Genomic DNA, 13,295 nt, shown 5'->3' with positions numbered 1-13,295 from the left:
TTGTTAAGTCTTCTCAAGTATTTCTTAGCGTTGGAGCAATAGAATCTATGTTAATTGACCGTTGTTCAATATCCTAGGATGCTTTGTTTACTGGAGCCGTCATAACCTAGGTCATCGTCTAGCCAACTTAACTCTAACGCTCTAACTTTGTGCAAATAATCACATTCTAGATCGAGAGCACACAATTAAACACTTGAAGCTAAAACATACTATAACATGTGGACATATAAGCAAACGAGCTCAACAGGAAGATAACATTCATCAATCACCTCGAGCACAAATCACAATAGGTCATCCTCCTTGCTAACATAGTGGAAAGCATATAAAACAACAATCATTACAAGTCTCGTCATAAGGGCAATTTGGTAATTTTTTATATGATGCTTAAGATATTGATTCACATTGTCCAACTCCTATTCTAGTCGAGCATGCTTCTCAGAAATCTCAATTTAGGGGTATAACGGTAATTTTATCATAACTTACATACTCATAAAAATGATCTTCCAAAGTCCTAACGTGCATTTTCTAACCACCTAAGGTAAGGAATGCTTCGTGCTAGTACTCTTTTCAATCCCTACAAGTATTACTGGCCGAAAATCCGTGTGGTTACTTACTTTGATGAACCGTGCCTTCAAACTACTGTCTCGAGCAAATTTCGACTTTCTCTCAAGAATCGTAGACCTTCCCTCTTTTCTTTTCTTTTCTTTTTTTTTTTCTCTCGTTGGAACTGTGAGTAGGTGATTACCATACCTCGGGTTGACTTTGACAGATTTTTCAAAACTTTTACTATTTTCTTTTATATTTTTTTTTTTGTAAGCCGATGAGATTTTTTAAGCATTTTTCTCTTCTATCTATCTTGAAATTCGACATCTAAGATCCGGAGGGTGCATCGGTTGGAAGCATTGCTCAAACCCCGGAGGGTGCATCGGTTAGAAGCATTGCTCAAACCCCGGAGGGTGCATCGGTTGGAAGCATTGCTCAAACTCCGGAGGGTGTATCGGTTGGAAGCATTGCTCAAACTCCGGAGGGTGCATCGGTTGGAAGCATTGCTCAAACTCCGAAGGCTCTAACCCTGGAGGGGGAGGCTGCATCGGTTGGTAGCATTTCTCTAACCCCGGATGTGGAGGGTGCATCAGTTGGTAGCAGTGCTCAAACCCCGGATGCTGCGTCAGTTGGAAGCAGTGTTCAAACCCCAACCATTGCACCAATTGGAAGTAGCACACAAGCATGAGAGTAGCATGGGTGTGTATGGAGGTTTCTTTGGCTATTAACAAAGTAAAACCTAAGCCAAATTCAATCACTATTTTGTAGACAAATTCATTATTTCTATATTTTTTTTCTTAAATGGAATAATTTTTCTACTTTATATTTTTAATATTTAATTAAACACGTTTTTAAAATGGTATCGCTTCACATTCTATTAAGCGAGACCATGCCCAATAAATTTATCAATGCATTAATACAAAATGTTTGATATGTATCGATGACTTTTGTCTTAAACTCAAAATACGAAGGCGTTTGGAAAATTGTTCTTTGATATTTGCATGTGATGTTTGAGCGGTTGCATTAATGACAATACCAATAAATTGAAGAAGTCTTATTGGGCAACCGTTTCTAGAGGTAGAGGTTTTAAGGGTCCGAATTCTTCTTGGAATGTCTTCCTTATCCATTCCTCTAGCTAAAGGAATTGGTTTGGAGAAACGTCTTTAAGTGTGTGGCCTTAGTTTTGAGAAATTATCCACGGTCTGCAACTCACCCGAAAATGCTAAATCTCCTTTTCTTAGGTAGCTTGTTCTAGAACATATTAACTCTCGATTTCTTCATCAAAGTTAACATATTAACTCTCGTTTTAAGAAAAATAGGTTGTAGGTGGAAAATTGGCCTCAAATTTATCCCGAAACTGACCTTCAATTGAGTACTCTTAGGGACTTGTTAGCCTTCATGGTCTTATGTGAAAGTGCTCTTTGAAGGTGCAGAAACTGAATGGGATTAGTCACACTCGACGAATTTGTGTGTAGGCTCGGATTGAAATTTCAAGTTTTCTTTGAAGTTCTTCAATGGTGGATAGGATTGGGGGAATGGGTTTCAAGCTCTTTCAACACTCGTTCCTTCATAAAACTTATGGATAATCTTATTTAGAAGGTGTAGGAACAAGTCTGGAGGGAAATGGTGGAAAATTGCTCTCGAATTTGAAAGAAACTAGAGTAGAAAACCCAAAAACTCAACGGCTCACGATCGAGATCTCGACTTAGTTCGATTCTTCATCCAAATGAAAGGTCATATTCCAGACTTTAGGGAGCTTAAACCGACGTTGAAACCTCAAGAATCGTCGTGGGATCAGAGCAATTTGGATGTGAGATGAAGTGTGTCTCCGCTCTATTTTTCCTTTCCAACTCTTTAATTACCATCCGAAATCATACTTGTCATCCCAATACTTTTAACATTACTTCGAGTGTTACATCAGCGATCACACTTGTCATCACAATACTTTTAACCTTACTTCCGGTGTTACATCAACAATCATACTTGTCGTCACAATACCTTAAAATCCTTCGTCTACATCCTTCTCAGACACACCACGAACGTGTTGGAGCATGACTCTTCCCTTCTCGTCTTCACTTTCTCGCATGAAGGAATAAAGTTGAGTTTGTGACGAGCAACTCATACACCGCTACACAACCTAAACTTACATATCACCCCATCTACTACCATAAATATTGGTGGTCCCATAGTTTAAAAAAATCGATAGGGCATCCATATATAGAAGGAATCATTTTTTGAAACCGAGTGAAAATCCAACAACATACCAAAAAAAATACGACCAATTATGAGCATGGTGACCATTGGAAGGAGACGTTGCCACACCCGAGATAGCTTCTATCGAAACTTGAGGTAGCGGGTATGAATATTTAAATGTTACCAATTAACTGTCCTAATATATATATGAACTTGGGTGTGGGTCTTTTTTGTCGAAATGGAATGACCTTATCTTTTTATTTTTTCTTTTTAGTTAATGGGTTAAGGGCGGGGTTCCGTTATAAATTAAATATAGTATACCCAACCCGAATCAGCGTATTTTTTTGTGTTACGCCCCGTAATTCTTCCTCAGCCAGGCTTCGGCAGAATAGTAGAGCAAGTACAAGTATTAGTAGGATAGCGAAAATGTGTTCCTCGTCATTAATATGTTTGCTCGCGGTAATTGTGACCTCTCGGGAGAATCGATGACTGCATCAAAGATGCACAGTACGTCTGAGAATTCTTAATTGGCTAGTTGTAAATAGACCTAGACTGTGGAACAAAGGATTATCCCGGACCTACACTGAGGTATTGACGGTGATTCTCAAATATCGCAGAACAGAATTTGATACGATGAGATAGAATGCAATAGAAACAAAGACACAGGGAACGGAACGAGTTACCTATTCTTAACCGTGAAAGCGAACCCTTTCATTCCGAATTTTATATATATATATATATATATATATATATATACTACTTTAAAAAATATTTTTAAATTTATAAACGAATTATATCAACATTGGATCCGTGGCGCAATGGTAGCGCGTCTGACTCCAGATCAGAAGGTTGCGTGTTCGATTCACGTCGGGTTCAATCTTTTTGGAAATTTTTCTTCCTCCCAAATTTCGTTTTTGTCCTCTTCCAATCGTGTCGTAATTTCACCCTCATTACAGATTAGAACAGCAAGGGAGCCAGATCGAGAGGGAAGAAATGGAAGCTGATCAAGAGCCAGCAGGAGCCAAGGAAAAAAATGGGCATGAAGGTAAAAGAAACTTTCAGATTCTCTCTCTGTTTCTTTCTCTGAATCAATGTCGATCTCGAAAACGTTATGTTATGGTGTTCTTCGTCGAAAAAAAGCTTGAAGTATAATCAAAGAAAGCAGACATTCGCGGAATGAAATCTAACACTGTTTACTTAATTACCATAATCGTTGACAATTCCTCGATGACGCGGCAACCACGCGGTATATTTCGCTTTAATCTATGGCGTTTCATTGGACTTTCCCTGCTTGTTGCTTTTCCCTTATTTCTTCCAATTATTCTCAATTTTTTATTTCTTTGGAATCTCAATCTGCTTCTTCCCTTCCTATCTGGAAAATTCTCTGGTAGTTAATTGATTCTGAAACTAGGTTTGTCATTGATGTTCTCTGTGGGTTTCTGTATTGATTTTTCCTGTTAGTTTGAAATGGATCTGGTATTGGGTGATTGATTGGAGCTTCGATCGTGGGTTTTTCAGTGGGATCTGCTCCTTTGTTTGCTTTTACTATTCTCTAGATGTGAATTTAGGACTCTGATTCGTATCGAAACCGAAAATTGCTCGTTCTTGTTTTGGTTTTGGTGTTTGGAGTTTGATCTTAACGTGGATTTGTTCCCTCTTTTCCTTATGCAGTTAGGCATCATTTTGTAGTTCTTGAGCAATCAGTGATTTGAATTGATGTGCAATGCGGAGGCGTGTTGGAGCTCTTCTTCGTGATAGAAGAGCTGTTGAAGTGTCTGTTAGTGGAAGGAATCCTTTGTACAAAGTTTCTCTGTCTTTGGTTTTTGTTCTGTGGGGACTTATCTTCCTCTTTAGCTTATGGTTCATCCGTGGGGATGGCTGTCAAGGTACGGTTTGATCAAATCATTTGATTTCCTTAGTAAATATTTCTTTGAATTCAGAAATGTATTGAAACTAATCCCATTACATCTCACTCTTTTGATTCTGATCCTGACTGAGCTGTTTTCAATTGGTTTTTATCAGTTGGCTGCTTCCTTGTTTCCTACATAGAATTGGATTCTTCAAAAAGTTTTGAGTAACTATGCCGTTCTATTATCCTTTCTTTTATTTTCCAACGTGTTGGCTTTATTAGAGATTCCAAATTGTTCGGTTCCCCCTTGTAACACTCCAAGTCTACCGCTAGCAAATATTGTCCTCTTTAGACTTTCCCTTTCGAGCTTCCCCTCAAGGTTTTAAAATGCATCTGGCAAATATTTGTCCTTCGGGCTTTCCCTCAAGGTTTTAAAATGCGTCTGGCAAATATTTGTCCTTTGGGCTTCCCCTCAAAGTTTTAAAACACATCTGGAGAGGTTTTTACACACTTATAAAAAATGTTTTGTTCCCCACTCTATCTGATGTGGGATCCTACACCCCTTATATTGCAAATTAAATTTTGTCCTCTTTGAACTTTCACTTCCGGGCTTCCCCTCAAGGTTTTAAAACGCGTCTGGAGAGGTTTTTACACACTTATAAAAAATGTTTTGTTCCCCACTCTAACTGATGTGAGATCCTACACCCCTTATATTGCAAATTAAATTTTGTCCTCTTTGGACTTTTCCTTCCGGGCTTCCCCTCAAGGTTTTAAAACGCGTCTGGAGAGGTTTTCACATACTCATAAAAAATGTTTCGTTCCCCTCTCCAACCGATATGGGATCTCACATCCCATATATTGCAAACTAAATTATGGTGTCTGTTTTAGTTTACCAATAAATATGATGCTCTATATTCTTACATTCATATAAAAAAAAAAAAAACAATACAGTTTGTGTTATCGTACTTGAATGTTGCAATAAATTGCCATAAGGGTAAATTCAGTGGGAAATATAATCATATAATTGATTGTTTCTATCGTTTTTTGTTTACAGAAATAATAAAAGTCCTCTAATGAAATTTGAGCATAATGATACAATGCCCAGTATGTCTATGTGGATATCATAGTGTAAGCTTAGTAACCTTACAGCTCAAAGGATATAATTGAGTAACCCCCTGCAAAGTACTTTGTTTCCTGAAATTATATTACAGAGACGATTCTTAGTGGAAACTTTAATGGAATAAGCACTTGTTTAAGTTAGTTTGGAACTGTTGAACTGATTTGGCTTTGTTATTCATCACCAAATTGGCTAAATTAAATGTTAAATATGGATTTTCTACACTAATAATCACCAATTCATGATTTATTCACCAGAATAGTATTACTGATTGATTATCTATGCCTTCTTTTCTTTGTGTTTCAGAAGGATCAGTTTTACTTCCTGATGGTGTATCTACTTCAAATGAATCTACATTGGAAAGTAACAAGGACTCTGACGTTTTATATGAACCTTCAAAAGGAGAAACTGATTGTACCAGTCATTTAAACGATTCGTGCTCAATTGATGCTACAAGCCATGACGTTTTATACGAACCTTTGAAAGGAGAAACTGATTGTACCAGTCGTTTAAATGATTCGTGCTCAATTGATTCTACAAGCCAGGCTTCTGACAATGAAATGCTTTCAAGTGAAGAAAGTAGCAGTCATGTACAAGCTGCTACGGGGTTGCCTGAGGCTGAGAGCTCGAGCACCGGAGTAAAATCGGAAAGTAAACCTCTCAAGGGAGATATCTCGTCCGACACTGTTCTACTGGGCCTTGAAGAATTCAAAAGCAGAGTCTTTACATCTCGGACTAAGGATGAAACTGGTCAGGCTGGGAATACTATCCATAGAGTAGAACCTGGTGGTGCAGAGTACAATTACGCTTCAGCTTCAAAGGGAGCAAAGGTTTTGGCTTTCAACAAGGAAGCAAAAGGAGCTTCTAACATCTTAGGCAAGGACAAAGATAAGTACCTCAGAAATCCATGTTCTGCTGAAGAGAAATTTGTTGTCATAGAACTTTCAGAAGAAACCTTAGTAGTAACAATCGAAATCGCTAATTTTGAGCACCATTCTTCTAACTTGAAAGAATTCGAGCTACATGGCAGTTTGGTTTATCCAACAGATGTTTGGTTCAAGCTTGGGAATTTCACTGCTCCAAATGCAAAACATGCACATAGATTTGTTCTCAAGGATCCAAAATGGGTGAGATACTTAAAGTTGAATCTTCTTACCCACTATGGTTCAGAATTCTATTGCACACTCAGCACTGTTGAAGTTTACGGAATGGATGCTGTTGAAATGATGCTAGAGGATTTAATATCTGCTCAACATAAACCCTCTATATCAGATGAAGCTACTATCGATAAGCGAGTAACTCCGTCCCAGCCTGGATCCAATGATGTAGGACAACAACATCGTAGAGAGTCGCAATCTCTTGCTAATGAGGAAAGTGATGATGATGATGTCGTTTTAGAACTTTCAAAGAGTAATATACCTGATCCGGTCGAAGAATCACACCATCAACAACCTGGCAGAATGCCTGGTGACACTGTTCTCAAAATTTTGACGCAGAAAGTTCGTTCATTAGACCGAAGTCTATCTGTTTTGGAGCGGTATCTCGAGGACTCAACTTCCAAATATGGCAATATATTCAAAGAGTTCGACAAAGATATAGGAAATAATGGTCTACTTATTGAGAAGACTCGTGAGGATATAAGAAATATTCTTAAAGTCCAGGATAGCACAGTATGTCATACTCTTCTCCTTTCAATCCATCTTCTACTAATAACAATGCCAATTAACATTGGTTTGTTGTCATTGCAGGATAAAGATCTTCATGATCTCATTTCTTGGAAGTCCACTGTTTCCTTGCAGTTGGATGGTCTGCAAAGGCATAATGCTATTCTCAGGTTTTTGCCCCCCCACCCACCACCACACAAACATCTTATAACTGTTCCTATGTTCTATTTTTATCAAAATAGTACTTTTATGCAGTAGTTTGAGTGTTGTAGTGGCTGCCCAAACCATATTTTGAAAGGAGTTATGGGAAGTATTTTTAATCAAAGAATGTGTAGCTATCCAGGAAGTTTTCGTTACTCATAGCTATGATATTTACTTGAGGAAATTGTTTGTTTTTACCTTTTCTTTTGTTTTGAAAACTTTTTCCCCCTTCTTTTTTTCATTTTTTGTAATTTTAAAAACACTTCTGAAAATGTTTCTTTGATATTTGATGAGCGGCCGTACTATGATCGCTCAGGCGACATGGCCCCACACGCTACACACAACAACAAATTGTTATGCGGTCGGTAAACTCTTTTTGCAGACAACCTATCAAATCATCTCACGTATTTTTGAATATTTCGTTCCGTGTCATATACATGTCTTCGGTCTTTCATTTTGATATTCCCGCTCGTGCCCGGAGAGAGAATGCATAAATATTGTTTTTCTTTGTTTATTATTTTCCTTCCTACTTTCTTCAAACTGTTTTCCATGTATCGTATCCAATAAAATTCCTGGCAAATGTTCTCATTTCTTGATCATTCTTACCTAACATTTCCTTTGGGGTAAAAAAGACTTGGGAATCTTTGTTACTTCAAAAAATGTGCAAATTTCTCTTTGTAGAAATCTTCTTGTAGAGATGGAAGATGCTGAAAGCTTCTGTTTTGTTTTGCAGATCTGAGATTGAAAGGGTCCAGAAGAATCAAACTTTTCTGGAAAACAAAGGAATAGTTGTTTTTGTTGTGTGCATCATTTTTTCATGGTTTGCTATTTTAAGATTATTTCTGCATATTGTTGTTAGAGTACGTGAGAGAACAAATAGTTCCAGGAAATTTTGTTGTATAAGCCCTTCCTGGTATCTATTACTTTTGAGCTGTTGTATTATTCTTTTCATACAGTCGCTATAATCATGGATTGCCCCCTTTTTCATCCATTTTTCCTTCTCCAATTTCTCAGCTTTAATTAAAGGCCCTTCTGATTCAGATGAACTTGAGGTACTTTAAAAAGGGTTATTCAATAGGGCAGGAGCTTTTATGATATGATATGTTATGATATGATTTGTTGAAGGCATATTCAGGATATATTATGCGACTCTTATGATATACGATATGATATGTGCATGGTATGGATTGTTATGTATGATATGACTTATATGTTACATGAATGATATGATATTATTGACAGGCAAAACGACAACTAGTATGAAAGATGCTGTAATGGCCCAAGCTCACTGCTTACAGATATTGTCCTCTTTAGGTTTTTCCTTTTGGGTTTCCCCTCAAGGCTTTAAAATACATCTGCTAGGGGAAGGTTTCCACACCTTTATAAATGGTGTTTTGTTTTCCTCCCCAACCAATATGGGACAACACAGATAAGATGAATGTTCCAAGAATTGATGTGAACAATGTTATGATATAAAGAAGATGCTAGCGGAGTTGTATTATGTGTTTATGCATTGGGGGATATCCCTATTCATTTACGATAATACGAACATGTACGCTACTAGACAGGAGAATGATTATTATGTTTGACATAGTACTGCCGTAACGGTCTCTCTTTAGAAGGAAAATACAATAATGGGAAGAACAAACTATATGAATCGAGAATCTCTCTCATTTTCAGCAAGGAATTGACTCACAAAGAAGCAATGAATCTTGTGTTTTATGAGCTGTAGAACATTATAGTTATTAGCACACATTCACAAGCATAGTATCACTTATGAGGATGATTATGGCAGATCAAAGGCATGGAGAAGGAGAAATGGAGCATTCCAAGAAGCCATTCTTCTTCTCATCTTTTAACCCATTTTTGTTTGTGTTAATTTTTCTTCCTTCTCTTGTACTTGTTTCTCTAGTTTGCAAGCTTGATTTGGAGGTTCCTTGGACGACTGGCTTGGATAAGGTCTTCTCAAGTTTTGCTCCTCACTTGCTTGACACAGCTGCTTTGGACCTCAAGGGACACTCTTTTTCCTCTCCCATTGTAAGTATAAAATTTATCGTTGCAAATCTAACTCGTTTGTACCTTTTGTAACCTCGTTGACTTGGATCATGATCATTAGGAAGGATCACAAAAGACGGTACCTGAAAATAAAGAACGTAAGGGAAAAGATGCAACTTCGGGGATCAGTAGAGTTGAGAGATACACTAAGTTGGAGAAAATAGAGGAGAAGTTGGTAAGAGCAAGAGCAGCGATAAGAGAAGCGGGTCGAGTTCGTAACCTTACGTCTGTACATGATGATCCTGACTATGTTCCTAGAGGTCCAATATATAGAAACCCAAATGCTTTCCACAGGTACGAGTTTAAATGACAATTTTAACCTTACGTGTCTCGATTTCAATTTCAATTTGGATTCTATAGCTTAGTTTAAGTGACAATTTTAACATTATGGGGTCTCGATTTCGGTTTCACTTTGGATTCTATAGTTTAGTTTAAATGACAATTTTAACCTTATGTGTCTCGATTTCGGTTTCAATTTGGATTCTATAGTTTACTTTAAATGACAATTTTAACCTTATGTGTCTCAATTTTGGTTTCAATTTGGATTTTATAGTTTAGTTTAAATGACAATTTTAACCTTATGTGTCTTGGTCCTACTTTTTCAACCATCTGGCGTCGTGATCTTGACACACTTGCGACCAACCTTAAGGGGAATCAAGTCCCATATATATTTTTCACCCAGGTTTTGTGGTTTCATCGGACCCTAGGCGAGGTTTGTATCTGCCAACCGAATATCGCTTGTGCGAAATCCAAGCTTGTTCGACCACACACGCCGTCTGCGCGTGCATGTTCAATCGTCTACGACACAACCGACTTGCCTCTACACTAGGCCAAGTCACTTAGCTCGACCTTGCCTCTACTCGGGGCCAAGGTCTCTCATTGTATCCATGACTAACGTTTACATTAAATCATTGTTAATTTTCATCGGTGGTAGAGAAATCTAGTAAACATCTACGAATTTTTTTAAAGTTTAGAGACTAAATTGAAACTAAATTCAAACCCAAACTAAAACATATAACTTCATCGGGTTTGGGTTCGTGTGCAGGAGCTACCTAGAAATGGAGAGGCTTTTAAAGATATACATATACAAGGAAGGAGAGCCACCAATGTTCCATGAAGGTCCATGCAAGAGCATATACTCCACAGAAGGAAGGTTCATTCATGAAATGGAGAAGGGAAACTCATACACAACCAATGACCCTGATCAAGCCCTTCTCTATTTCCTCCCTTTCAGCGTTGTCAATTTGGTTCAATATCTCTATGAACCAAACTCTCATGATGTTAATGCCATTGGCGTTGCAGTCCAAGACTATATCAATGTCATCTCGAACAAGCATTCTTTTTGGAATCGCAGCCTCGGTGCTGACCACTTCATGCTTTCGTGTCATGATTGGGTAAGCAGCTTTGGAATGTTAGGAATAACGACTCTCCATAATGGTATGATATTGTCCACTTTAACAAAGTACACCATAGAGCCTCTCAGGAGGTCAATGTAGCCCTCGAATAGCCTTCCCTTAATCGAGGCTCGACTCCTTTCTCTAAAGTTCTCGAACAAAGTACACCCTTTGTTCGACACTTGAGTCACTTTTGACTACCCTTCGAGGCTCACAACTTCTTTGTTCGACATTTGAGGATTTTATTGATATAGGTAAGTTAAGGGCATGGCTCTGATACTTTGTTAGGAATAATGAGTCTCCACAATGGTATGATATTGTCCACTTTGAGCATAAGCTCTCATGGTTTTGCTTTGAGCTTCCCCAAAAGGCCTCATATCAATGGAGATGTATTCTCAACAATCCTCCCCTCGATCAAAGTACACCATAGAGCCTCCCGTGGGGTTATGTAGCCCTCGAATAGTCTCCCCTTAATCGAGGCTCGACTCCTTTCTCTAGAGCCCTCGAACAAAGTACACCCTTTATTCGACACATGAGTCACTTTTGACTACACCTTTGAGGCTAGCAATTTCTTGTGTTCGACACTTGAGGATTCTATTGGCATGACTAAGTTAAGGGCATGGCTCTAATACCATTTTAGGAATAACGACTCTCCATAATGATATGATATCGTCCACTTTGAGCATAAAGCCATTGGCTTCGATCTAAGCTTTCTTTCTTCGTCTCGCAGGGGCCACGAACCACCTCGTACGTTCCACTTTTATTCAACAACTCCATCAGGGTATTGTGTAATGCAAATGTTTCAGAAGGTTTCCATCCCTCTAAAGACGCATCGTTCCCAGAAATCCATCTTCGAACGGGAGAAATCAATGGACTTCTCGGGGGACTCTCGCCTTCTCGTCGACCTATTCTTGCATTCTTTGCAGGTCGTTTACACGGCCACATAAGGTACTTACTACTGCAAAAGTGGAAGGAAAAAGACGATGACGTGGTTGTTTACGACGAGCTTCCAAGCGGAGTATCATACGAGTCGATGTTGAAGAAGAGTCGGTTTTGTTTATGCCCGAGCGGGTATGAAGTAGCGAGTCCAAGAGTTGTGGAAGCTATATATGCTGAATGTGTACCTGTGTTGATATCAGAAAGCTATGTCCCTCCTTTCAGTGATGTTTTGAATTGGAATTCATTTGGTGTGCAAATAGAAGTGAAGGATATAGGAAACATAAAAGAGATACTAAGAGGGATATCTCAATCTCAATACTTGAGAATGCAAAGGAGAGTGAAGCAAGTTCAGAGACACTTTGTGATTAATGGAACTCCCAAGAGATATGATGCTTTCCATATGATACTTCATTCGATCTGGCTCAGAAGATTGAACGTACACATTCAGGACTAAGCCACATCGATATGAATCCAACTACTGATCCATTACATGTATCGAAGGACCCATTATAAGAAGTAAGACACAGAAGATTTAAGAGGTATTTACATTACTAGTGAATGTACGAGAAAGAGAAATTTTTTAGCCCAAAATTTTTTATAATAATAGTATATCAAGTAGAGAATAGAGCCCAAATTTTTTTATAATAATAGTATATCAAGTAGAGAATAGAGGTAATAAATAGTCGAACTACCCTTTAAGACTATTTATGTCATAAGTATTATTTTCTTCTTTTAATTCAAAGTCATTTACTGGGCCAAGAGCACCCCCTCGTGTAAGAGCTTCAATCGTCGATTGACCAAAATGAGGATCCCAAATTGTATGAGCAATAGGTCTTACATGTAAAGGGTTTTGTAACCATGCTTCAAAATTACCTTGTCAAGCTACATGAAAGAGATTTCTGGAAGTCCACAGCAAAATTATTGCCAATTGCCCGAAATGTGAAGCAAAAATAGTATGATATAGACGTTCTTCAGTAATATTATCATGACTTTCAAAGTCATGCACGGTAGCAATACCAAACCAAATACGATGAGTAGTGGGATCCTGAACTAAACTTTGGCTAGACCTTGGAAATCTTAGTGCCGCTTGAAAATGTTTGTAAGGATTAGTATTTTACCAATTCATTAGATAAGTCTACATAAAGCTAATTCTAGAGTGAGCTGTCTTAGGATCTAAGAAAGCATCTCTAAATACTCATTTTTGCTTATCTCAAGCAAGTTTGAACCTAAGAAAGCATCTCTAAATACTCATTTTTGCTTATCTCAAGCAAGTTTGAAAGAAATTACAAGGCCGCTCTCTTGGTTGAAAGGTCTGAAAGAGAACGTTGTTCTAGTACCAG

General features: G+C 38.1%; 2 protein-coding genes and 1 non-coding gene across 8 annotated transcripts; all 3 read left to right on the top strand.

Moving 5' to 3' along the window:
• Window positions 1-3,540: 3,540 nt before the first annotated feature.
• On the top strand, window positions 3,541-3,612 carry TRNAW-CCA (transfer RNA tryptophan (anticodon CCA)). The gene has a single exon. It is a non-coding gene; the product is annotated as a tRNA-Trp (tRNA).
• A 15-nt stretch (window positions 3,613-3,627) lies between these two features.
• LOC111797283 (SUN domain-containing protein 4) lies at window positions 3,628-8,558 on the top strand. Of its 6 annotated transcripts, none has more exons than XM_023680256.2 (5): window positions 3,628-3,781; window positions 4,408-4,622; window positions 6,018-7,372; window positions 7,451-7,536; window positions 8,301-8,558. In XM_023680256.2, the coding sequence occupies exons 2-5, from the start codon at window positions 4,460-4,462 to the stop codon at window positions 8,530-8,532; spliced, it is 1,836 nt and encodes a 611-aa protein (XP_023536024.2). In that variant the 5' UTR covers window positions 3,628-3,781; window positions 4,408-4,459; the 3' UTR covers window positions 8,533-8,558. The 6 variants fall into 6 exon arrangements, with proteins under 6 accessions (XP_023536024.2, XP_023536020.2, XP_086980888.1 ...); XM_023680252.2 differs by having other exon boundaries at window positions 6,012-7,372; XM_087124762.1 differs by having other exon boundaries at window positions 6,009-7,372.
• Window positions 8,559-8,689: 131 nt separating this feature from the next.
• LOC111797284 (putative glycosyltransferase At5g03795) lies at window positions 8,690-12,783 on the top strand. Its single transcript, XM_023680257.2, has 4 exons — window positions 8,690-9,604; window positions 9,684-9,916; window positions 10,668-11,016; window positions 11,747-12,783. The coding sequence occupies exons 1-4, from the start codon at window positions 9,344-9,346 to the stop codon at window positions 12,407-12,409; spliced, it is 1,506 nt and encodes a 501-aa protein (XP_023536025.2). The 5' UTR covers window positions 8,690-9,343; the 3' UTR covers window positions 12,410-12,783.
• The last annotated feature ends 512 nt before the right edge of the window (window positions 12,784-13,295 follow it).

This window comes from Cucurbita pepo, chromosome 6 (assembly GCF_057944985.1).
Source record: "Cucurbita pepo subsp. pepo isolate OVF chromosome 6, ASM5794498v1, whole genome shotgun sequence".
NCBI lineage: Eukaryota > Viridiplantae > Streptophyta > Magnoliopsida > Cucurbitales > Cucurbitaceae > Cucurbita > Cucurbita pepo.
Note: the sequence above shows the minus strand (reverse complement) of the source record. Positions and strands in the feature narration are given on the sequence as shown.